The sequence below is a fragment of the Fonsecaea nubica genome, assembly GCF_001646965.1.
Source record: "Fonsecaea nubica strain CBS 269.64 chromosome Unknown Scaff25, whole genome shotgun sequence".
Classification (NCBI taxonomy): domain Eukaryota; kingdom Fungi; phylum Ascomycota; class Eurotiomycetes; order Chaetothyriales; family Herpotrichiellaceae; genus Fonsecaea; species Fonsecaea nubica.
In genome coordinates this window covers 12273-38422 of record NW_019173698.1, presented here as the reverse complement: position 1 = coordinate 38422, position 26150 = coordinate 12273, and the positions used below count along the sequence as shown (strand labels likewise).

Sequence of the window (26150 nt, the reverse complement as noted above, 5' to 3'; positions counted from 1 at the left end):
GTGGGACATTTGTAAAAGTCAACTCGATGACTGTTCCACACAGAACTGATCCGGGTGCTTGGATAAGAGGTGCCATCGGAATCTTGATAGGTACAGAATTCCCTGGTCATCCACAGCCATGGTTCTGTAATCTGTTGGCGTGCACATGCATTATCCCACAATCTCAAGGCTCCGCGAATGCCATCTTCTTGGGAGAAGAATCATGTCACCCTGCACACCGACATTCTTGGTGAAAGTGTCTCTCTATGAAGGCTAGAGATGTCAGGCATTGCGGGTTCCGTTTACCTAGCGGGTATATAGATGGTTGCTGGAAGGACTGCCCACAACAACGGGGCTAGGCTGGCTTTATCGCTCCGATGCCAACCACGCACTCGAATCCAAGTGGTTCGAGATGAAGTTGGAGGAACAAAAGAGAGGAACAATCGCTCTTGAAGATAGATCACTGAGTAATCCATAACGCATCGACCCAAGACATAGTCCTGAATGTTTTCGGTCTGTAGCCATGACAGCTGAGAACATCTTCGACCCAGTTCTCCGTTGAAAGGCACATGCAAGACGACTACTCATATCTTTTGGTTTGGTCTGGTCGTTGGTATGACCTGGTCTAGTCGAGTGTAGTCTGTCGGAATGAAGAGAGGCCATTCAAGCGGCAGTTGAATAGAACCAGATCGAGGTAGACGAGGTGCATAGAATGCACGAGCTCGCTGGAGCATCGTAGAATATAGCACAATAGCAGCGGGATATATGGCCCACCAAACAATCTCGAGTGCGGAGAAACGGTGTTAAAGCGGCGTGGGCCTGCATCGGGGACAGATTTCCAAAGTTGTGCGCGCACCGCAACAACACATCCAGGATTTATTTATGACAGCCTGTCACTCCATTCACCAAACTGTTGAGACGACACCGAGACTCGCAACAGCACTAGGCACTCATCACAAAACACTCACGCCCGTTCTCGGCCAGAATGCAGCGCCAGCCTTTCTCTCCGCCTCAAAAGTCCCCCGAGTTATTCCATCCTCGTCCTCAGCACATCTCACAAGTCCCTATGATGCGATCCCCTCCACCTCCAGCCTCGCAGAACTCGTCACAGCCCCCAGTCAATAGCTATGGGAATCCATATCAGTCGCCGTCGGCCGGGGGAGGTGGTGGAGGGGGAGGGTTTGGCCCCAACTTCGGCTTCATGACCGACCCGACAGCCCAGATGGGGTTTCAAGTCGGGCAGCATGCCATGAAGGCTGGACAAGAATATATGGAGCAGAATGTATGTGTACGATCCGGTTTCAGGCCACACACAGTGGACGAGAGTCTGGCGCTCGTGGAGTATCCAGGTGGAAAGGCAAATGCTGACACGTCTCTTTCCTGCCAGTTGAACCGCTACATTTCCGTCTCTGCGCTGAAACACTATTTCAATGTCTCAAACTCGTACGTGGTACGGAAGCTACTGCTTGTTCTGTTTCCCTGGCGGCATAAGCCGTGGACGCGACAGCAAGCTCGAATGACCACCTCCTCGACCGCTGCCGACGGCACAATGACCCAACAGTCCTATTCATTCAACTACCTGCCGCCTCGCGACGACCTCAATTCACCAGACATGTACATACCAATCATGGCCTTGATCACATATATCCTCCTGTCGACTGTGCTCGCCGGAGTGAGGGGTTCATTCCACCCTGAACTGCTGGGCAGCATAACCAGCACGGCCATATTCGTCATCATCTTCGAGATCATCGTCCTGAAGATCGCCATGTATATGCTGAGCATTAGCAACGACTCGCAACTCCTGGATTTGGTGGCTTATTCAGGATACAAATTTGTGGGAGTGATTGTGACACTGTTTCTCAGCGAGCTTCTGACTGGTGGGAGCGGCACAAACAACTGGGTGGGCTGGACATTGTTTCTGTACACCTGGTACGCGAATGCGTTCTTTCTGGTAAGTGATACTATGTAACTGCATCCCCATCAAACCAGAAATCTGACCTCTCTATCTCATATAGCTACGGTCACTAAAATACGTCCTCTTACCGGATGCCTCCTCTGGAGATCCGACGGCCATGCGAGGCGGAAGCTCATACACCGTGGCCCGCGCACAGAAGAACCGTCGCACATACTTCTTGGCGCTGTATGCGTTTGTGATCCAGATGCTGTTCATGTGGATTCTCAGCCGTGAAGAGGCCGCTGTCAAGACGGTGGCCAGCAGACTGGCTGGTCCGAGAGCATAGAGAGGACAATTGTGCAATGACGACCAATTTATCGAAAAAATTACGCAGATGACCAGACAGAAGAGCTTGTCTAAGCCGCGTCGCTGGGTCACAAGAGACTGGTTCCTGATTGAATGGAAGAGAGCGACCTACCTACTTACCATCCTCCCGCCGTCCTTCTTCTCAAGCAGAGTTTCAAACTGGCAGCAGCAGCATCACTACCACCGCCGACGCTGTGAAGGTGTGTGGTCCGTGTGATCCGATTACCCTAGTGGAATCAAGGCCCTCTTCCCCCTTTCTCAAGCTCTCTGATACTCCTCCTGCTCTATCTCCTTGGCTGAGCGGGTAGTCGCCAACCGACACGACAACTATCTCGACATCCTTTACCCCACAGACGAACTATTCGCACGGGCAACAAGTGAACAACTGACATGGCAGCACGACGTTGATCTCGATGGTATGATACATCAACCCACCTACCTAGTACGCTCTGCATCTGCAGCTACAAATGTTCGCACGTCGCACGTCGCACGTCCGCACGCTGCAAGGCCAGATGAGAGTGGACGTGCGTGTGGAGAGCGCGTGCCGGTCCTCTTCCATTCTCGAATACCCGATTCCCGCTCACCAAGATTGTGACATTGACATCTGGTGGTGGTGGTGGTGGTGGAAGAGAAGAACAAGAGAAAGAAGCTGCCAAGGACGAGAGAGGTAGGCAGGGCTTGTAACTTGTATACGACGACTGTCTCACTTTCGACGTCTGTCTGCCAATCTGACACTTTGGAAGGGTAGAGATGGAAGCAGAAACGCAAAGCGCAGGAAAGACGGAGTTCTAGACGGGAACGACCGGGCCTCTTTCCCACTGCATGGCGTACTTGGTTCTTCGTGTGTACCTACACCTACATCCATATATGTAGCTAGCTACACGGCTGATGAGTATAGTATGGTATAGTATAGTATACATGAAGAATGAGATCTGTGTCTCTACCGGCATCTATATCTGTATGTCCATCTTCATATCCATCTCCATGTCTGTCTTCATGTCTATATCTATGGATCTGGTATACCACATCCTTTGATATCTGTTCCTGCTCCCGCAAACAGGGAGAGAGGAGAGAGCAGGAAACACACAATCTACAATGCAGAACGAACGGCAACCGGCCCTCACAAATCGTTAAACGTCAGTCGACTCCATTTCAACACTTCCCTCCCACAGTACTACCATTTCTCGTTGTCGTAGAGTATCTGTAGACTATCCATCCTCCATGACATACCGCACACACGCCACGTCCGATACTCTGCCTGTGCCGCTGGTGCCGGTCCTGGTCCTGGTGTCGGTGCTGGAAGGTCCAAGTTGCCACAAAGGAACTGGGATCGCCGTTGGAACCAGACACACCAGAGTCACTGTGGTAGGTTTCATTAGGTGTGCATTTTCATATCCATAATGGGTTTCTGTTGCATGGACTCCCGCCGACCGGCACCTGGCTTTTTCCCATGGAAAGTTGACAAATCAAGAGGATCAACTCACCTGTTTACCCACCTGTTTGACCGGTTGCTCCACTGAACACGCAAGGTGTTGTCAGACAGCGAGACAGCCAAAGAAGAAGACATCCCTTCCAGAGATCCGCGACTCCAGTCATAAGGCTGTGCTGAAAGTCCGATCAAATGCCAGAACAGGTCTTTTCCGTTCAGACCAGTGACGACACCGATTCCCCCACTGAACAGTCGCCTTCTCCCTAAAAGGGGATTCACACCTACCCTCTGTGTGACTGATCTTCCCCGAGTCTTCGGTGAACGATGAGGTCAAGGATCACCAACGTGGCGAACACTGACGATCCAATATGGAAGTATGAAAGTCCGACGTTCGTTCAAATGCAACAACAAACTTGTCAATCAACCACCAAAAAATGACGACCAAGCATCTGATATGAGCACAGGGAGCCAATTACGGCAGAGGAACGTCCCGGATCTCTGCCGGCCAACAAGAGACATCAAGGCTGGCACTGGGATGACTATCTCCGGAAGCGCACCAAACACGGCAGGAGATACTCCGACTCGCGGACACCAGAGGGAAGATAGTGGGACAATCGACCCGGCTGACTCCGCTTTCGACGCGTGCGCAGCAAGAGAAGCCCAACAACACACGATAGCCAAGGTCCCACGAGGTTGACGATCTCCTAGGTTGTCTGGCAAGCGTCGTGTGTCGCCGATCTTTAGCCAGGAAATGCACTATGCCACTACTCGAGGACAATGCTGTTGCGTCTGAGCTCTCGAAAAATAGCCGTCGATTTGCGTTGGTTATCGGTGGCCAACGACGATCAGAAATTGCCATGGGAATACCCAAGCATCTCCAACATTCAAAGAACGCAGTTTGGAATGTGACAGGAATCCAGACCGGATATGAGACACCGCCAGTGGGGAGTGCTGCTGACTCAGGAATACTGTCAACACTCATCGTGACCGAAGAATCGAGGCCATAATGCTCTCCGGGTTTCTTGCAAACGCCGTTCACCGGTCCAGTCGACATGAACTGAACATGACGCAGATGTTGTGACTGCGATTGATGTCAGCTGCTCAACATGAAAGATGGGTCAGCCACCTCGCAGGAAGTTGCAGGGGTGTCGAGAAGATCATAGGTCGCTTGGTGAGATGACTTTGTTGACGATACCGATCTTGACACATCGACTAGCTGGTAATTGACCTCTTCGATGATAAAGGCTTTAGCCTATTGATGCTATCGGGAAGTTGCAAATAGCCTAACCTGGCAGCGTTCAACTCGCGAGAGAGAGTTTCCGATCCCTTCACGGGTCGGACCAAGGCCCTTCATGTTCCTCGGGAGCATCCTCTGTGGGTTGCGTTTGGCAGCAACAAGCAAAGTCAGCATTCTTGTTAGTGGTCATAAATTCTTGCTCAATGCCAGGGGTAGATCTCCAGGAAGGGTCTGTGCGGTGGTGATTCAAAGAGCTGGATCAAAGTCAAGCTAAAACGCCTGTTTGGTGACCCACACGTGAATCAGTCTGAGGGATGATGCGGATAGACGGCTCCAGGAATATTTTCAAGCCGTAAAGACAACCGTGATAGGTCTCCAGCAGCCGCACTGTAATCAAGTCACCGAAGTTCGTGGGGCCAGGGGTCGGCAAGGGCAAGGGTAAATGTCTGGAGGGACTCAACGCCGTAGCAATGTGCGGGTTCGGTCTTGCAACCGGGAGACTTTCGTTCCCGGTTGCTCGAGGAGAAAACTAGTGGCAGAGTTTCGACCGTCAAAGGACTGGGGCAAAGGTGCAGATCTGCAATCAGGTCGAGGGGAAAACATCAAGTGATGATTCAAACCAACAAATCCAGGCACTATACCTTACTGTTGCTCACCTCAATGTGCGCCTTGTCATACACCTGCTCACGGGGAAGAGCATGGGCGATTGGCAACTTCGGTCGAGACGATGGCATGAAGACCTTTCGGGAGGATTCTGCACAGCCTCGACGGGAGAGCGACTTGATCCAGCAAAGGAAGACAATGAAACATGGACTCGGGTTTTACGCTTGGGCACTCCTCTCAGCGCTAGATCGGTATCTAACGCCACGGGCTGGTCTGTGGAAAGATGGTGCCCGCGAGGTCTGGAAACGATCTACCGGCCAACAGTCGTCTTGTCCTTCGAAGGATCCCTGTCTGAGGCCTAGGTGGGGTCTGTTAGCTCAGCAATCCCTCGAAAGGTTTTCCTGCATATGTAAGCATGAAATTACTTCGCAATGGGTCCAGCGAGCTGCCCCTTTGTGTGGAGACTGGTATCCAGCAGATGGCGCATGCGAGTTAATGCGAGTTGACAAGGAAAATGCATCCAGTTCGCGCCCGAGGCGGAAGAGCTGCCCCCGCCATCCTCCCAGACTTACTCCCTTGCCCAGCCGAGCGGTGTATTGATGCTATCTTTGATGCTCAGTACACGTCGCCCATCACAGGTCGGGAACCACCTATTTTGGGTCGAGGAGTAGTAACGAACTCGAAGGTTCCGAGGCAGGTGTTTCACCAGGCTTGGAAATGTGTAAAATGGCGACGACAGCAAAAGTCCGCAGGCTCACCTCCACTCGTGGAGCGCGTCCGTGCGACGCGAATACGTCGAAGGAGGATTATCAGAATATTGTGAGGGCAGGTTTATCGGCGATCCATCGGTTCTGATGATGAGTGAGTGCGTGTTTCTCCTGCGGACTGGATTGAAGGATCTAAGTTGCGCAGTTTGGCGAAGCGATGACCATGCAGTCTCGAGTAACCATGCCGAAGTCTGGTGGACCTGCACCTGCCTGATTGGTCAAAGGGGAGAACCAGAAGCCTGGTAGGGCCCAGAATGTGGATGCTGTTGGGGAGAGCTTCGTGATGTACGAGTACATACGAGTACTTGACAGCAAAAAGGATGACCAGGCTCATTGTGGGTGACGTTAGTGGGAGCCCAGTCAGGGTCTCATGCAAGAAGACTTGTCAGAGATGAAACCCAGATCGACGACATTTGTTTCTCCACCGTGACAGTATTGCGCACAACTCATTTGTTGTAGGTTCCAAGCACCGTGTTTGGGCCCGGTGATGATGACCGCAGGGGGTAAATAAGACCTTTGAGGAAAGTGAGCATTTGAATCATGCAAGGCATGCCCTCGCTGAGATGTTGTCGGCCGCGATTGGTCCGAACGGTCCAATGTGACCATGGCGTTTTTCCACCGCGGCCGCAGCTCAATGCCGGATCCGTTCCAGTCGACCACTAATAGACCAAAAACCTACTAATCGCAGCGCCAGAAAGTATGTCCATCTGGGTGCGGTCTGCCGGACATGTTGAAGAGGACGAGAGGCCGTCGAATGAGGAACGAGGGTATGAAGGCGGCATTGGTCCTGCAAGCGAGAGCTGCCCCGGGGAGAAAGCTGTGGACGACCTGGTCTTAACCCGTCTTCTGGAATGGGACTTTTGTCACGCTTTTCTGTGGATGGACGGGGTGGACAGTGTGGACGGTGCGAATAGAGGGGAAGGCGGCCGACGAGCAATACGAGTTGGTGGCGAAGGTGGCTCATTGGGGTAGTGTCATCACGTGGGGGGTGGGATGCCCACGATGCTCAACTCCGCCCGTGTCACAAGGCTGGCGGGTTGTAGCACTTCTCTCCCCGGTAAGCATTGTACATGTAATGGTGCCGTTACTGCGTATTGCGAGCCTAGATGTGGGTAACCATCGTATGATGAATCAGGTTACATTGAACCACTTCCCGATTCTGGCAAGCCTTTTCACATCGAGGCTTGTTTTTTGTTCTTGGTCCGGAGGAGAATTGGCGCGATGCCGAGGGGGTTCTCCTGCGGGTGTCGTCTGTGGTAGAGAGGGGAATTGTAGGTGTGTCAATGACAGCGGGTGGGCGCGTGCGTGTGGAGCGCGTGTTTGTGGGTAGTTTGTGGGTAGTTTGTGGTTCTTTTTCTTTTTCAGCCCGCTGCGGGTTAGGGGGAGGGGCACATTGCTTGAGGAGGACGACAAGGAAGAGGAGGGGTGGGAACTTCTAGAAAAAGCCGAAGAGATGGGACAGGGGTATGGCAGGGGAATCACTCGTACTCGTAGAGACGATTTGAGTAAATTGCGGTAAGGACAAGTACGGTACACCCTAGGGACGGTCAAAAGAGGTGGGGTTTAAGTGTGTGTCTCGAGTGAAGAAGAAGAGGACGAGGAGAAGCTTCCAAGGCCTGAGGCGCAGGTGGAGCCACACTTGCCTCTTTGGGCAAAAGGTACAACACCTTGCAGCCAATCACAGCCAAAGCCTTGTTCCCTGAACCAGCATATCATTAATCAGCGTCTGCGCCAGCGCCAACGAGCACCACCACGGTATCACCAGTCTGTCTTCTGCTTGGATCCAGTTCGCATTTGCCCAGACTGTCACTTACCCTTTTGCTGTTTGACGACAACACTGGTTGAGGGTCTGGACCCTACATTTCCATGGCCCGATCAGGTATACCAAGGGGGATCGGCCCCGTCACTTAAGACAGAGTCAGTCAGCAGAAACAACCGATCAACTCTACTCTCTGGTCTTCGTCTGGGCGTGTACATCGACGTCATATCTGTTCCCCAGGCGCCAGAGTCCAAGAATGAGAGAGTACTGTACCCTATCCGGCTCTTCATAGATCGGGATCTGACCAGTAGTATTTGGTTAGATAATCGTTCCGCTGTGAGGTGAGGTGAGAAGGAACCCAGGGCGAAGCCCAGTCGATCTTGGGTGAAGATGGCCTCGCCTATTATTCCAAGGTCATGCAACCCATCCCACTGGTGCCCGTTTTGGCGTGCAAGAAAGTGACCAGAAAAGACCCCTCCGCCCCGCCCGCTTCGCCGTCCAAAACACCAAGCCCCGGGTCACCCTTTCTCTCGTCATCCCAGGAACCTAGCCGAAGCTTCTTCGACCGGGAGATGCTGTTCGGATGGTGCTAGACGGGTGCATCATGCTAAGACCTTTTCCTTCCTGAATGGTGACTCGAAAGCAGGTACCGTCAGCGCTATGCGGACGCGGGTTGAAGCGTGGCAGGTTGCCAACTTTGGACACCCTCCCCTGGATCGATGCGGGCCACCAACCCTGAGCGATCGTTGATTGTTTCGGTGGTGAATGACTCTGCTGAGCCTGACAGATCAGAATCTGTATCCAGAAGTAGATGTCGTTTCACCCAAGTGAGCCTTGAGTCTGATATGCCCGAACCAGTGAGGTTGCTGGGTACTCGACCCGTCGTCCAACGGCTGCATTGCCCACCTTCCCACGCCCATCCCGGCCGTGTTGGGTTTCGCTTCGCCACATGCCCGTCCCCTGTCGGACTTTCGTGTATTCATCCCCATCGTGTGTTTTGTCTTGTGTATCCCCTTCTGTAGTGACCACGGCGCATATTGTGCGCGCACACATCGGGGTGAGCCACGGGCAAAAGAAAAAAAGACAAAGACGGCCTAGACTTTACCGACGGAGAAGACCTAGGTCCGATCAGTTCCCCTCAAGAACCCATTTGTCAGATGTGTGCAGGAAAAAAGAGTTGCAACTATCACGCGAAACCTGTTGGCTCCACGGTTCTCGCGAACACGGTCCTGGGACCCTGAAGCAACGAATTACACCAACGCGTCGGAAACCCTCTAAGGATCATCTACTCAAAAAAGGCACAAGATGACTTGACCCTTGGGTCGTAATAATCTCCCAAAGTGATGTCATGGATTGGACCTCTTTTCATTCATCTTCTCCAGGGATGATGAGTTGCTCGCTCTATCATTCCAAGACGATGAACCACCTTGCCACCCACCCACCGGATATAGTCTGACGGGTCTGGTATTGGCAAATCGTCCAAGGGTAAAGTCGGAATAGTTCCCAAAGCATACTCGGCGTCGAGAAGGGAATTGTCGCTTGGGTTTCGTATCCATAAGAGGGACCCGGGGGCGCATGGCGGGTGGTTGCGCATGCCGGAATAGGAAGATAACAATCTCCTCCCTGGTCCATGTACATAACCCATGGGACCGGGTTTCATCTTCCCTCGGCCAAACCCGGCTGTTAGTATACCCATTTTCACATCATGCCAGCAGCCTTTTGATCTTCTTTTTTGTATTTGTCTTTTCTTTCCAAGACGTCTAGGCGACAATAATGATATTGCCACTGCCCGCGGAGCCGCACCGGTCCTTGGCCCCCGACCACTTGCCGCATCTCGTTATTCACCCCTCCCCCTTCCCAGCAGCTGTGCGGTTGATAATCATGGCCAGGGGCAAAGCGGAACATTTACATCTGGACCCGGTAGGGAGCCATGCCCTTTACCCCTGCGGTCTGGAATACTTTCCCGCAACGTACACCGAGGACATGGATCCATTGCTCCAGCAAAAATAACGTAATAATATTAAGAAATCTCGTACAGAGCATCGTACACTTTCATCCAGATGATGGTACACTCTTGAGATCCATGAGGTCTCTACCCGAAGACTCCCTAGTCTAATATCGCCCCGAAAAATGCTCCTGGCCGTCAAAAATTCCAAACACATTGCTCAAATCTCAGTGGCGATGCATCTCAATCAAGGGGAAGAGCCCCAGAAGAAGGTATTTCAACTGTTCCGTGTGTCCAAGGTTTGCGAGTGGTGTTCAACGGCCGAAAAACCAGTCTCCGCTATGCCGCACTCCGACGTCTACCCAAAATGTTCCGATCGAAAGGCACTCTCGTAAGCCCTGCTGCGAGTTCGTACCGTCGTCCCAACGAATCCGGAATTGAAAAAAAAAAGGAGGGGGGGCTAGAGAAGAGGAAAAGAAAACCCCTAGATCCAAGACCATCTCCTTGCATACCATAGGCACTTGGAGGGGTTAGGCAAGAATCGAAGGTTCATACCCCTGCTTTTTCTTTTTACCTCTCGGCCCATTCCGATGGCCTACTCACTCCATATTCAGTTCCCGGTCGTGCTTGGAGGCTTGTCCCAGTGTTTGAGCATTTGCCGCAGGGCTCGAGTCCATTCCGCCACGCAGGCATTGACTAGGCGCTCAAACTCTTCTTTTGTCGGCCTGCGACCTCCCCATGTGCTTGCCTTGGAGGCTAAGGCGCGGGCGTGTTTTGCAATGAGGTTTCTGAGTGAAAAAAGAAAATCAGCCTGTGCCACGTTGTCTTGGAATTGAGAAGGGCTTAGACTTACTCCTTTTCCATCTTCACTAGGACTAACCAGCAGTAGTTCCAGCTCCGAGTACTGCTCGGGTCCCGCACTACCATCGCTTTGGCTTCATCAAGACACTCGGAGCTGAAAGGATAGGTCCTGGTCAAGCCGCGAAGCTCATTGAGCAGATTGTTCGAGTTGACATAATGCGCCCACGCCGTGGTCATTGGCTCGGTCACCTCGGCCGAGTCCAGAAATGCAAAGATCTTCTCGATCCGGCGTAGCTCAGTGATGGTGTTGACTCGATGGGTTCGAAGAGACTGGATCAGTTGATCCTTGTTGTTCTGTAGTTTCGGTCAGCTTTCAGATCCTGGCAAGCTTGGAGTGCGCGAAAAAAAGAACCAGATATTTGAGCAAAATACACTGGAACAAGAGCGGAGAAGACAGGAGAAGAGAAAGGAGAGAGATAAGGGCCAAAAGGAAAGCGTTCAGGAAATTCAGCAAACAACAAACTCGCAAACATAGGAAATATTACAAAAATAAAGCCTGGACTGACTTGGCTCATTGATCGAGGATCAGCTGGTGTGCCAGGAGAAACAAGCTGATACTGCTGAGGTCGAGTGGTCGAGACTGTGGTCGGTCCCAGCGCTGCAGAGCGAGACATGGCGTCTTCGAACGGGGGAGAAGGAGATTGGTATGAGGTTGGTCGAGACGGTGAGGGCCCTGTGTAGGGATCGAGCGTCGTGGGCTGATGCGAGGGACTCTGGGAACTCCGTCCAGCAGGATGGGATGGCAAAGCAATGCGTCTTGAAGTAGAAGACTCTCCTCCCTGACGAGCTGGTGGCCTCCTCGACGTATTTGTACCTGTACTCCGGTCGCTCCTCGAGGCTTCTCCGGAGTGATCGTCCATAGACAGCAAGCTGCAATACACAATCTTCTGACCCCAGTAGAAGAGTTTTGCTGGGCTCTTGAGTAATCGTTGATGATATAACCCAGGAAGGGTGGGAACACAACTCGTTCAGGCAGGGAAAGGAGGGGTGTGCAAGCTAGGTGTGGTGATATGTACGGGGTGTACGTGAGTGAGTGAGTGTGCGTATGAGTATGTGAGGGTGCGTGAGGGTGTGTGTGTGGACGCAAACTTAGTCAGAACGCAGCATTGGAAGATGATGAGGAGAGACTGTAGAAGGAAGCGGTGCGCAATGTAACAGCTAGATTCAAACGAATGGAATAGACCAAGACAGGGAGAGAGAGAGGCTGACACATGAGTGCCCGCAGAGGTATTATGACTTTCTGGCAGAAGCGTGATGTGCCGAGCAGAATGTGTTAGCAGGTCCGGTAATCTTCTCCATCAACAACACTCAGGTGAACGAGTATAGGAAGGATTACCACCTTGGGGGTCACTTTGCGGCTGTATTGTCTTTTTGCTCTCCGCCACCCTCCCAAGGCACAGTAGAGTCATCGTCGGAACGAGAGCTACCATAGCTCCCCAAAGTGCTGTGATGGGGACACAACAAGACCATCTTCCATTACCCTCAGCCTCAGCCCATTCAAGTGTCCGGTGGGGGTGGATGGGTATGGAGACATTTGGCGTCATGTAACAAAGGGGTTCAGAGGTCATTGGCCTTCTGCCCACGTGCCGGCCGCCGAGATCTGACGAAGGGCCGTTTCGAGGAGGAATGGAGCGAGCGAGGGAGGGACGAAAGGGAGGTGGGAGGCAAGACAAGGGACAGGCATTATTGACGAACAAGGTTGGGATGGTCGCCAGGGGAGGGGAGTGGACCGATGGGGCCGGTATGGAACTAGAGGGAGAATAGGGTCGACACTTGTTGGATGATGATGACGATGATGAATAGGAAATGAGAGTAGTAGGAGAAAAAAAAGAGACGGGGGGGCTATTCGAGTTGAGCTCCAAAGAGTTAGAGAAGATCAGGAAGAGGAGGGAAGAGAGCGGACGTCACTAAGCGCGGGACGGCGGAAGAGGGGGCACTACGAAGACCAACGGCATGTAATACGAGGAAGGCAAGGACAAAGACTCTTTCTGTCTCTATCTCGATCTTGGGTCCAAAAAGGAAAAGAAAAAAAAAGCAGAGAAAGGAAAAGCATGACCGACTACTGTTCCTGATGGTGTCGATCCAAAAGTCCAATTCCGCCGGGTGCCATGGTAAATTACGTGGTAGCGCAGGTAGCTCCAAGAAAAGGCTTACTAAGGGCCAGCAGCTACATGGATAGGATGAGTCTCGCTATTGGGTGTCTAGATAGAGATGTAGGTGGCGAGTAGCCCCTAAGTACCTAAGTACCCAAGCACCTATAAGGTACCAAGGAAAGTACCCAAGTACCTAAGCATCTAAGCATCAAAGCGCCTAAGCACCCGTGACACCTACCTAGGTAAGCACCCTTGGCACTCCAAAGCACCTTCAGGTAAGAGTGCTACCTTCAGTAACAAAACACACCGACCTTGCCGAGCCTAGCCCGAGTTGGTGCTTGGGGTGCCCGGGGGGTCCCTTTCACCAGCCTCAGCCTCTCCATCCTTGGGTTGTTGCGGCTGTGCTGCTAAGCACCAGTGGATCCTGAGGAAACCCTACTCTGTCTTCTCTTGTCCTTGTACGAGATCTTCTGTCCTTTGTTTGTCTCTGTCCTCGCTGTCCGTCGCCCGATTGGGCACCTGAAACAGGCCGGTTCTTCCCTTTCCGCTCCCTTACAGCCCTATATTTCGCCCCTCTCTTCTACTTGTAGTAGTCCTTAGCCACTGATCAAGACGTTGGCAATCACATCAGCCACCCAATCCTCCACCTTTTTGGGAGCTCGTAAACAAGTCGATCAGATTGCCGAACTTGACATCGCCAATGGAAAACCAGGGTGTTAATCGAGGCTGGTCCGGCCCGCAGGGGATCTGACTTCACGTCAACGGATCGTGGATGAAACCTCCGATGATCGCGTCGGGTGCTGAGGCATCCGCGAGGCTTTGGGAGATGGGGATGCACTAGGGTTTGGGGACTTTTCATCTTGCCCGTGAACATCGTTAGTTCGGTCCTCGGTCAACTGCCCGGATGGCAACTTGCTCCGGGCTATGTCAATGGCACCAACCTGGAGCCGTCAGGTGTGCACCCTAGCACCAAGCTGCTAGGACTGTGGCTTTCTCATCTCGGGCCTCCAGGTCGTTGGCGTTGGTCCTGGGCACGATACGGGTTGGAAGAGCCTCCACCGCTATTGTAGTTGTATGCATAAGGATCATCTCCGCCCGTTGACCAAGGCTCTGAGGCTGAAATGTAGGGCTGAGACGACCCGGAGCGAGACGGGGGATGATGAGTCAAATTCCCGCCCGACGGACCATAAGATGCCTGACTACCGCTTCCCCCACTGCTCAGACCACCAGATGGGCTGTTCCGTCCACTGCCCCCGCCCTGCAATCGAGCCCGAAGTCGATCACGAGATCCCAGGGCGCCAGCGTTGGGAGCGGGGTTCGTTTGGTAGCTTCCAGCCCTCTGGCTTGGGAGCGGGCGAGCGCTGGGGTTGGGTTGTGTCGGAGCCATCATCCCGCCACTGTTGCTCGACTGCGAGCGCGCAGAGTCATTAGAACGCAATGAGTGAGGCGTTGGTCGGCCAGCCCGGAGACTCTGAGCAGGAGGGGCCGCCGGTGCAGGAGCAGGGTCCCAGAGATCAGAAAGTCCACCACCTCGGCCCCCAGATGGACCTCTTGAGTGTGTTTGCTGGGTTCCGTATGGAGAACCGTATGTATTACCATACTGCCCATAAGAACCCTGAGGCTGAGGAGGTGCAGCAACGGGCTTTTTGGGATCAGGAGGCAGCCATTCGGGAAAGGGTCGTCCCTTTTCCGTGTAGTATTCTCGCAGGACATTTGAGATGTGTGAACAATCTTCATGATCAGGATCGTCTTCCTCAGAATCTCTGGTTGTCAAAGCCTTGCGCAGCGTCGCAAACCGTGAGGAGAATGTGCTCGACCATGTCGACGTTGTGCCAGGAGTTCCTGCGCCCTGCGATGGTGGTTGTGGTGTCGACGAATTGGAGGTGAAGTAGGAGAGGTAGGACGCCATGATGGGAGGAGATTGGGATACCGGTTTCGGTTTGACCAGCCAGTGCCAGCTTGTGGTGAGCAGAACTACTCGTTACAGAGTTGGAAGTCGCAGTTTGATACTTTACATGGCGGTGGGCGAAGTGAGGGACCACCAGGCGGCCTCTTCCCCACTTTTGGGTTCTCGGCCGAGAGCCTTACGCTGTCCAGCCTTGTCCACATCAGGGTCTGAGCGAGCCTTGTATATCATATTTTGATGCTCTAGCCTTTGTGATCATATGCATAACGTGAAATGACCTCTGTTTTGTAATTGCGCTATATACCTTGTACCTTGCGATAATTTGGCGGTTTCCACGTCCGTCTAATGATCTTCCCTCCCCAAACCGGCACGAGACTGATCGCTCCCACGGCTGCCACCCTCCACGCCCAACTCCAGCTAGCCACATATGCCAAATCGAAATAGTCCCCCAGGAAGGGCACGCTCGCGCCGTAGAGTACCGCAGTGCCGACAATACAAACAATCATGATAGGGTGCCAGGTCGTAACCGATACAGCAACCATGATAAGCTCATTCAGAACCAGGACGGTGAAGCTGACACTGAGCATGCGAGGCCCGTCAACTTCCCCGACGAGAAGTTGTGACAGACCCTGGATAATAATCCCCTGATAGACCGACACTAACACCCAGGTGAAGAAAGTCTGATAGCTCAGGCTCTTTCCTGACTTGAGTTCTTTGTATAGTTCGGGATAGAGATTGGCGACTTGCTCGTCGACGTCTCGATCGAGCACAAGAGAGAAGACAGGGGCCATGGTGTAAACAGTGGCATACCCAACCATCAACCAATCTTTGAAGAGGCCCTTGGGGTCGAAGTGTCCGGCGATGTTGTACATCGTCTGACATACGCTGATGATCAATCCCCGGTGAATGATAAATTGAGCCAACTTCGCCGACCGTTTGTAGCTGTTGCGGCCGTGCCACACCAGCAACTTGGTCAGATAGCAGAACTGCTCAATGCTGAAATCGGCCGCCAGTGAAGCCTGTCGTCCTTCTTTGCCGACGATCCCAATGCCGACATCGGCAGCTTGGATCATGCTGACGTCGTTGCCACCATCCCCAATGCAGCACACGCGCTTCTTGGTGTGTTTGCGAATCAAGTGCGCAACGTCAGCTTTCTGCGCTGGCGAACAGCGACAGGCAATCACTGCGGGCAACTGGACCGCTATTGTGATGAACTCATGTCGGAATTGGCTGAGCATGAGAGCCAATGACTCGCCGTCGATGAGCAGACATGTGTCAGTCTGGTTGCGCAACACATCCAACGCGTCCTTACCCTGCGCTTTAGCTTTCAACTTGGCCATTGTATGAATATGTTGGCCTCGTGCGACCAACCGAGCAGAAATTGCCACGCACCGCGCTGTCTCGATCTTGTCACCCGTAAGCATCCATATCTTGACGCCAGCGTTGCGAAGCAGTTCGAGAGAGGGCTTGACATCCTTTTGCAAGCGGTCTTCAACTCCCGTCACGCCCAAAAGCTCGAGATCATGCTCGAGGTGCTTCTGGACAACTGCAGCCATTCGTGCGTCTCGATCATGCAATGCCAATGATGCATCCGCATACTCGGAAGCGAAGTTCCTGTATTGCTCTGGCGACAGCTTTTTGCGGCCTACGACAAGTGTCCGAAGCCCTTCACGCGCCATGTTGGCCGTTTCCTCGTCCAGCCAATCATTTGCTGCCACAATGGCACTCATCACCGTATCTGCGCCTTTCTGGAAGAACCACATTTCATCTATATGCGACAGTCCGGGTACCTCTGAAGAGAGGTGTACGATGATACCCATGCGCTTGCTGTCGGAAGTGAAAGGGAAGATGTCTTTGATCTCTGCTCGGATGACCACCTGCTTTGTAGAGACACTTTGGAGAACAATATTCTCCCTGTCGCGCTGAAGGAGACGTAGACCCACGCTTTCAGTGAACTCGACAATGGCAATCTCGTCAGGAGATGATGCCTGATAGGACACTACTCTTTCTCCGTCAACCTCGTCCGCAGTAGGCGTAACATTGTGGCATAACGCAAGGGCGAGTACGAGATCGCGGACACGGACGCCGATCTCTCGTCGGGTCTTCGTCGCTGCACCCAACTCTGAGACATGAACATCTCGGCTCCCATCAGCTGCGAATGCTTGATCAACATATGCTGCGACTTCTTCCATTGCCTCTCCTGCATATGCAACTGTACCAACATGTATCTTCCGAAGTTGCATCTCATTCTGGGTGAGTGTCCCAGTCTTGTCAGAGAGCAGGTACTCTATTCGACCTAGATCTTCAGGGATAGTACTGGTACGGACGACCGTGCCTGGAATCCCTTTGTCCTGGTGAATGAAATAAGCATACACCGATTTGGCCATGTCAAGATTCACGCGCAGACTGATTGGAATGATTGTCGAAAACAGAATCAGATAAATCGTAATTGCCACATACCATGGCTTCTTGTTGGATGGCTCAAACCCTTCGAGGGCGACAAGAATGATGGAAAGGGTTAGGGTCATGATACAGAGGATTTTGGTCAAGTTGTTGATTTCCAGTTCCAAAAGACCAGTTTTTGACCTCGATGGTGACGTCGAGAGAGCAGATCGAGTCTGTTTACCCGTGTAGATGACCACGCCATATGTTATGGTGCTAGAGGCCAACACCGTGTTGGCCCATGCCGTATTGTCAATAGTCAAGGGTGCCGATTGCTGCCTGTTAACCGCGGTGTGTTCCAAGTCGGTTGAGCTTGTGCCGTCTTCTGCACGGTCATCCTTGAGCACATGGGGATCGTAAGCTGGTGCCAGACTTGGTTGAAGCTCCAAAGTCCCTACGAATTCATTGACTTTCTTATCAGGAGCGCCAGCGGTGACCTTGAGTCGTTGCAGATCTTTCAGGTTGAGATTTTGACTCAACGGGCTCGGGAGCCGTAGCTTCCAGTCAGTCTCTCCGTCTAGCTGATCCGTCCTGATGAAGGTTTCCCCTGCAGCCTGAGCTGGAGGAGCAGCTGTAGAATCAGAGCCCGCATCGACCGTCAGCTCCGTTAGATGACTCTGAAGGAGGACCAGATCCGCAGGAACCCTGTGGTTCTTCTCAAGTTTCAGAACGTCACCGACTTTGATATCTCGCGACCGCTTCTGGACTTCCAGCACACCATCCCGGGCCGTATCGGAGAAAGACACCACAGTGAATAGTTCGGCGTTTGCTTCTGCATCTCGTCGCCGCCGCACGATGTCGTCTATTGCTTCTTTGCCAATCGAAATTGTAAGAACCACCGCCAAAGGCACAATGTATGTAGACATGTAACCGATTCGCAAGAAGGGTATAATTTGAGACAAGGCGACAAGGAGGAAGTAGACGTTGAGGAAGAAGGAAAATTCGTTGTACAATGTTCGCGGCAAGAAGGACCAGGCGGTGTATTTGGCATTGGACACGACATTCGTGGGAAATCGTTTCTTCTGAGTTTGCCCGACGTTGACCTCGCGGGATTCCTGCCCGCTGAATTCCTGCTCATTATCACGCATGTCCGCCAGTTCTTGTCTGACAAAGTCTGAGATTTGCATACTCTGGCGAATGCTGGAGCGGCGAGAGGGTACCTCCCGGCCCTGGGCATTGTCTCGTCCACCAACTCTTTGGTATCTTTCCGGCCTGACATTCCAGCCGACTTGGTCTTCCGACCACAGTCTTACATGACCATTGCCTCGTGTGTGTCCAGGCCAGCTGCCCAAAAGACCTTCGGTATCTTCTGTGCCATCGTCTCCTACACTCCGCTTTCCTGAAGATGGCCATAAGCGGCTGCCGCCGTACCTCTGGAGTCTTTGTAGCGCGATGTTTGTGGAACCGTTTACTGAGCGGCGGGCTCTAGTCTCAGACGGAGCGTTGGATCTTGAGCGACGGGGCGAATCAACAATAGGGTCTAGTTCGTCGAGATCGAGGTCATCATCGGAGGCAGAGTCTATGTCTCCGGCCGCGAGCGTGGGATTGGGAGGAGACATGCTCTTCCTCGATCATCCTCAGGTGTATCTCAAGTGACGGGAGGGATTCGGAAGATTGGCTGAGGGATATTCAAGGCGGCCGCAGACCCTGGGTGTGTCGGATAGTACACGTAGGGCCGTTCAGATATTAAGGGAGCAATGTAAGACAATCAGTCACTAAAGGGTGAAGAACGTTGAAGAGGAGAAATAATACGGATGCCTTGTCGGAGGAAGATATGACATGACATTCTGGCCCGAGCAAGTGATGGAAGAGGCGCGCCGAGCCGCGCTCTGGGCCAGGGTTCCAAGGGGCTATGGGTCCCTAAATAGAGCCCGCTGCTTTTAAGCCTCTAGCCTGGTGGGCGAACTGCCTATCCGCATCTCCATTGCGTTTTGGCCAATCATTCTACTGGTCGCCCACTGCATATCCAAGTTCAACATGTGAATTGCGTTCACAAGAGAAATTTGATCCTCTCTCACTGTCGACCTTTACCGTGACAAGATTATAGTTCTGATTTTCAATAACTCCTTGCTTGTCGTAGCTACGTATCAGTGGGTACATTCACTGAAATATACGAATACGATGCCGGAACTGACAATGCGAGTGAAGGGAATGATTGGACTATATGGCGCCTTACTAACCTGAAGACAGACGAAGGAGTCCCTGGTCGGGAGCTAAGCCGGGGCCATGCGTACGGGAGGGCCTGTTGAGTGAGGCAGACAATGACAACGAGTGCCGCAGGCTAGACGGATAGAATAGTGTCATGGATGGGTGGAGGGGTTGGTTTGAAAGAGATAGCACTGACCCCTGGTATAAGCTGAGCTAGTGACGACGTTGGGCATGGGACAATTGATGTAATATCTGAGTGAACAACAAGGCAAAAGGCGTCATAATGAATTCAGGACTCGGTACATTGTGATTGTCTACGTAGATAACTTGGATCGATGATATTGCAGTTCATCCTACGGACGTAAAGCATTTCAATAGTTGTTTCAATTTGATAGGGAAGACCAAGTCACCCGACGAAAGTGTACTACGTATACTCGGTATAGAGAGAGAGAAGCAGAAAGCTATTGAGACGTGAGAAGGGTCATGGAACTATTCCTGGGAACTAACTCTCTTGAGCCAAGGGTACAAGGGTATTGCATCAAGACCGACTGAACTCCCGTAGGGTTAAGGCGGCGCGAGGTCACGTGGGTTGAGAGGTAGACAGGCGTCGCGATTCCGACGATGGAACAAACTGGCCTTCACTTCACAATTTCTCCCGTCGCTCCAGCACCCGTCAAACTCTCCCTAGTTCCTTTCACGGCTCGAAACAGCTATTTCGTCCCGTGTATAGGGTTGCACTTGCGCCATGTATCAAAGGCGTTACTAATTAGTTGTACATGTGTGTCAGGATAACGACCGAACCCCCTGCTCTCTGCTGACTGGGATTAGTATCGTTATTTTTTCGGACTCGCAATGGACGCAGCCATCCACGATGAAGCAGGCTCTCGAGGGTCGAGTCAACCTATGCAATCAGGTCACTGGTTCCCAGCCCTGCGACCAGACACCATCGATGAGGTCCACAGCGAATCGAATGCGTCCAAACCTTCGAGCAGAAACGTCGATGTGAAAACATCTGACAGTATGTCGACGACTGTGATCCCCGCAAGTCCTTCCTCACAACAAGATGGAGACCTCCCTTCTTCGGTGGAAGATAGCAATACACAGCCAAGCGTTGAAGATAAGCCTATAACGGCTGTACAGGGCGCCACACTGCTGAACGGGCAGGGACCGCATGCAACCTGGTCCTCTCAGCCTTCAGGCGGAAGCCTTGGAAGCGATGAACTGCCGTCCGACGATGATGATGAGAGATTGGATCCCCCTCGGGGAATACAACGACTTGACAGCAGCCATATTCTTGACAAAGTTCATCGCTCTACAACATTCCCCGAGTTTGAACTGCCGGAGACTACAAAAGGTCGACCCGATATCGACGTGACGGAGAATGGAATGGACTTTGGGACCATCAATGGCACTACAGAAGCTGTCCAGACGGCACAAAAAGAAAGCGGAGCCACGGAGCCCCAGAGTCTATCTTGGATGAACGATGAGCATGATGGATCGCGCGACCCCCAGTCGTGGACCATCCCATCCAAAGGGGAAACAATCGATGAAGAGGCGCTGCGCTTCGAGGAGGGCATACCGCTTATTCAAGCAGATGGGACGAGCCCTGCTGATGGCGGGGCGCTGGCCGAAGGATCACGACAAAATCCCTTCGAGGAGGCGCAAGATGACGAAGAATCCGCCTTCTTTTCCAACATGAACGGCTCTTCAGCTACTGCTCCGCAAAGCCCTTCTCTTGGCAGAAAGTCCACCGCTCAGGTCCTGAACGCACTGGAAATGCCTGCTGAAGATACAAAAGAGTCTCCGCCAATGCCAGTACCAGCCGAAGCCTCTTTCTTTGACGAGTTAGCCGCCGGGACAACATCTACTCCGGACGATAAGATGCCCGTCATCCCAGAAACCGAAGATGTTGACGCTATGTGGGCAGAAGCACTTGGTGATGAGGAGTTCTTAGTCGAAGATGCGGACGATCTGCTTCCTGAATCTGAGCCTGGATCGCCGTCCTCTTTCATTGCATCTTTACAGGACGCCTCAACAGTGTCCAGTGTACCTGCAACCACGGAGCCAGTGCCCAGTGCAGCACCTCAACAACGCCTCCAAGCTCAAAGGCAGAGCTCGGCCAACCCCTACGCGCCTCATCAACCCTCCACTTCCGACATGCTCCAGATGTCTCCTACAGCCCGCACCACACATAACAATGTAGGATTGTCGCGCCCTGAATTAGCTCCGATGGGTTCTTTCCAAGCCCAGCTCCAGCAGGAACAGCAGTCTCAGAATGTCAAGAGCTTTGTTGATCAGGCAAAAGACGGGTATAAATCTCCGTACGATCTGCCCCTAGAACTCAGCAAATCAAGAAAGAGAGCCCACGTTCCGCAGCCTGTGCAGACAACAAGATCTGTTGCACCTCCACCGAGGAGTAGCAGTCTGTCAGAAAAGCCTCTGCAATCACCTTTTCACCCGAACGGTCCGCCAATGCCAGGGCCTGGTGTTATGCCACCCCCAGCACCGTCACCAGCCATGCCTCCACGAAGCGTGTCTGCATTTACACCTAGCAAGACCGAGCCACCGACGTCTGGTTCCTCTTCAGGCTTCTTTGAAGAATTGCCGTTAGCGACAAGGCCACGACATACTGGCCGCCACACTCCTCAACATAGCATGACCGCCCATCCGCCAATGCCGACACAAAGCCCACCCACTGCTCCTCCACCAGTTCAACAGCAGACTTCTCCCCTTGCACCGTCTGATCCCTATTCACAGTATCAATTGAGACCACCCGAACGATTGGATCCTTACGCAAATGTCCCGCTACAACCTCCTCCTGTGCCAGCTGCTACGACTGCCAGATATTCACCGGCACCTGTCACGTCTACTCTAGGCCCTCGGCCCGGGCCCTCCCCTCGATATTCTACGGCGCCTCCCCCACAAGCTGCAAATACAACTGCGGCGAGGTATGCAGCGCAACCGACGCCACCCCCTGCGTCCTTTCAAAGTACGACAGCATTGCCAAATAAACCCCTAACACAACATCCACATACTGGGCCCGTCATCCTGCCTTTTCAACCTCGGACCTCAAGTCCGCTTGCATACCACAAAAGTTCAGTGGATGAAACTGTCGACCATATAGCAACTTCAGTCATGCAAACTTCACCCCCATCTGCACCTCCAAATCAGTTCTCACCTCCTGTTACCACGGCGCCATACCCAGTGACTTCCCCTGAACGTGGTGGCTTGCCAGACTCCCATCAAGCATCTGCACCCGCACGGCCCAATAGTGAACGACTACCTCCTCCACGACGATCACAAACTCAGTCTCCATCTAAGCAACGCCCGCAAGGAATGTTTCCAAGTTATCCGAGCGACATCATCAACCGTCCAGCTTCTGCGTATGGACAACCACCACTCGGCAGGATTGTTGCGCCACTAGACCAGGTTCAGGCCGTCAAGCCCGGTGTTAGAGCTCGAGGGTTGGCTCCGGAAACAGAATTCGTACGCCCCCAAGATGACACACAATTCGATCCTCTAGAGCGCTGGAAGGGTGCTCCGTTGTTTAGATTTGGCTTTGGTGGCACCGTTGTGAGCACCTTTCCAAAGCTCGTGCCCAGATACGCGACCGGTGCTGTTCGGCCTCAGATGAAGCCTACGGCCGGAGGAGTGTCCATTCAAAACCTCAAAGATGTTCTTCCGTCGGCGGAACTTTGGAATCAATTTCCTGGTCCGCTGCGAACTAAATCGAAGAAGAAAGATGTGTTATCATGGATGGCAAATTACATAAATGCTATGGAGGTGGACACACCAAATGTCGTTCACGTTGCCTCTCATGATGATCCGGTCACACGACATCATGAAAAGATATTACTCTGGAAGATCGTCCGTGCTGTTGTGGAACACGATGGTTCGCTTGATGGCACGGCGCTGCAGGCAATCAACCTCCTACTCTCACCAGAGGTCCATAATGTGGACCTGTCAAGTCCAATCCAATATCGCGAGGGCGAACAGGTCTCTGGCATTTACAGACCTCCAGGTGCAAATGTGCGTCCTGACTCCGTGGACCCGATGGCAGTTGAGAATCTACGAAAGCGACTGCTCAGTGGTGACCGACAGGCGGCTGTGTTTCATGCCATGGACAATCGACTATGGTCCCATGCTCTCATCATAGCCTCGACGATGGACCGTTCAGTTTGGAGCCAAGTGGTCAGAGAGTTCGTACGTCAGGAGGTAAAGACTACCGGCGAGAACACTGAATCACTGTCTGCTCTATACGAAATCTTTGGGGGCAATGCTGAAGAGAGCATAGACGAACTCGTTCCACCGTCTGCTCGTGCTGGGCTCCAAATGGTGAGTAAAGTTGATACGGGTGGTCCGGCCAAGAATGCCCTGGATGGTCTAAATCGATGGAAAGAAACTCTGAGTCTCGTACTGAACAATCGATGTCAAGGGGATCATCAAGCCCTGGCAGTCCTTGGAAGATTACTCGAGGATTACAATCGCATCGAAGCCGCGCATATATGCTATCTCTTCTCCAGGAACACCCAGAGACCACTTCTTTTCGGCGGTCTCGAGGAGGAACATGCTGCTATCGTCCTGCTCGGCTCTAACCACAAAGCTCAGCCATTCGACTTTAATCGCGACCAGGATGCTATCCTGCTCACCGAAATCTACGAGTTTGCGACCAGCATTCTAGCAACAGGGGCATCTCTGTCATTTATGCCACATCTTTCTGTTTTCAAGTTACAGCGAGCAGCAATCATGGCGGAATCAGGATTGAGGTCAGAGGCACAATACTATTGTGACGCCATCGCATCCACATTCAAATCGAGCACGAAGATGTCAGCATACTATCATCCGCTCTTCCTGTCTGAGCTTGAAGATTTGTCGAATCGACTCAAACAGACGCCAATACAAGGATCGTCATCTTGGATTGGGAAACCCAGTTTGGAGAAGGTTGGGGGCTCTATGTGGAACAAGTTCAGCAGTTTTGTTGCAGGGGATGATAGTGACGCCGAATCCAAAGGTTCGGGAAAAGAGGCAATCGATGCTGGACCATTTGCGCACGTTGCTGGCACCCCTTCGATCAGCAGAACTGCATCTCAGTCGGAACTGTATGGATCTTACCCACAATCGGTTCCTACAGTTCCAACAACAGTTGCTGGATCCAGATATGCGCCGACCGGCATGCAATCCGCTCGATCCTCTGCAGAAATTACGCGTGGACGTCCATCTCTAGACTCTCAAAGGTCACCTCCATCGACGTCCCATTCCCAGCACAATCACCAATTCGAGCCAATGAACATGTTCCAGCATGACCAAGCACCGCCTGCTGCGAATCCTTATCAAGCGTTTGCCACAGCATCACCCCCGACTTCTTTCCCGCAGAGCCCTCCAAGATCTTCGTACATGCCGAATCATAGTGCCCAATCAGCACCTGCGACCATAGCTCCCATGCGTCCCAATAGTTATGCGCCAACTCCGCCTGCTGAAGATGTCATCCAACAATCATATGGATACACTCCTGAGCCGGCTGTCACATCACAGATCCCCGAAGAACCGGCGGCTTACCTTGGCTACGAACCTCCACAAGCTGGACAACCTGAAGTAACCCAAAGAAATGATGATTTGGCCATGGGGGTCGAAGCATCGACACAATCTTTTGGCTACGAGCCACCTACCGGCGGGGGCTATGTTCCCTACGTTCCGGAGCCCGACTCACCAGAGGAACCACCCAACGAGGTCAAATCGAAGAAGAAATCGTTCATGGACGATGACGATGACGACTTCCCTCGGGTATCGCAACGGCAGGATTTCGAACCGGGATCATCAGTAGAGGATGAGACAGCGCGCAAACGTGCAAATGATGCAGCAGCAGAAGCCGCCTTCCGTGCCGCTGCGGAAGCAGACGCTGCTCGAGAAAAAGAAAAGAAAGAATCGAAAAGATCCTCGTCGTGGTTTGGTGGCTGGCTGGGAGGAAAGAAGACCGAAGGCTTGGATGCTGGTCCACCCAAGGGCGCCGACCAAAAGGTCTACAGAGCCAATCTAGGTGAATCGAAGATGAAGCTGTATTACGACAAGGAACTTGGGAAATGGGTGAATCCTGACAATCCGGATGCAGCGAAGAAGACAGGAACCCCTCCCCCACCCAGAATGGGTGGTACTCCTGCCCCTCCTATGAGCGCCCCAGGGCCTCCGAGACCACCTATGTCTTCTACACCTCCTACCTCGCATCCGAATATTCCAGGTCTCGGTATAGGACCGCCCTCGGCACCAGGAAGTCGCGCTGGTACTCCTGCCGAAGGAGCTGGAGGATTGGCCAGACCCTTGTCACAGGTTGGAGTTTCTGGTCCTCCCAGTGCCGCCAGCACCCCTCCTATCGGCCACCCTACAACTCCCGGCCTTGCTCCTCCACCACGGCCTGCCACTGCAATGAGCAGTGCTAGCAGCATTGACGACCTGATCGGTCCAGCTACAGGACGAAAGTCTGCCAAGGCTGGTAAGAAGGGACCCAAGTCGGGAAGATATGTGGACGTCATGGCGCAATAGATTTCTGCAGGAGGGACATCATTCAAAGATTCCAGGCTCAATTTACTCTGCACCATCAGAAAGCGATATGCTATCACTGATTGTACAATAATTATGTGGGGTGTTGATGTGTACATGTGCGTTTGAGAATGGAGGCGGATGTGGTTATGACTGCATCCCCATCGCTGGCGATGTGGAATCAGAGACT

General features: G+C 52.7%; 5 protein-coding genes across 5 annotated transcripts; 2 read left to right on the top strand and 3 right to left on the bottom strand.

The window, feature by feature from the left end:
* Positions 1-964: 964 nt before the first annotated feature.
* On the top strand, positions 965-2219 carry AYO20_04641 (hypothetical protein; the record flags this gene model as incomplete). The annotated part of the gene is made up of 3 exons (XM_022642937.1): positions 965-1261; positions 1367-1930; positions 1995-2219. 3 exons carry the CDS (start codon positions 965-967, stop codon positions 2217-2219), a joined length of 1086 nt encoding a protein of 361 aa, XP_022500992.1.
* Positions 2220-10589: 8370 nt separating this feature from the next.
* Positions 10590-11454, bottom strand: AYO20_04640 (hypothetical protein; the record flags this gene model as incomplete). Its single annotated transcript, XM_022642936.1, has 3 exons — positions 10590-10767; positions 10833-11134; positions 11347-11454. The coding sequence occupies 3 exons, from the start codon at positions 11452-11454 to the stop codon at positions 10590-10592; spliced, it is 588 nt and encodes a 195-aa protein (XP_022500991.1).
* A 2473-nt stretch (positions 11455-13927) lies between these two features.
* AYO20_04639 (hypothetical protein) lies at positions 13928-14842 on the bottom strand (the record flags this gene model as incomplete). Its single annotated transcript, XM_022642935.1, has 1 exon — positions 13928-14842. One exon carries the CDS (start codon positions 14840-14842, stop codon positions 13928-13930), a length of 915 nt encoding a protein of 304 aa, XP_022500990.1.
* A 102-nt stretch (positions 14843-14944) lies between these two features.
* Positions 14945-18840, bottom strand: AYO20_04638 (hypothetical protein; the record flags this gene model as incomplete). The annotated part of the gene is made up of 2 exons (XM_022642934.1): positions 14945-15081; positions 15144-18840. The coding sequence occupies 2 exons, from the start codon at positions 18838-18840 to the stop codon at positions 14945-14947; spliced, it is 3834 nt and encodes a 1277-aa protein (XP_022500989.1).
* Positions 18841-20281: 1441 nt separating this feature from the next.
* Positions 20282-25963, top strand: AYO20_04637 (hypothetical protein; the record flags this gene model as incomplete). The annotated part of the gene is made up of 1 exon (XM_022642933.1): positions 20282-25963. One exon carries the CDS (start codon positions 20282-20284, stop codon positions 25961-25963), a length of 5682 nt encoding a protein of 1893 aa, XP_022500988.1.
* Between the last annotated feature and the right edge of the window lie 187 nt (positions 25964-26150).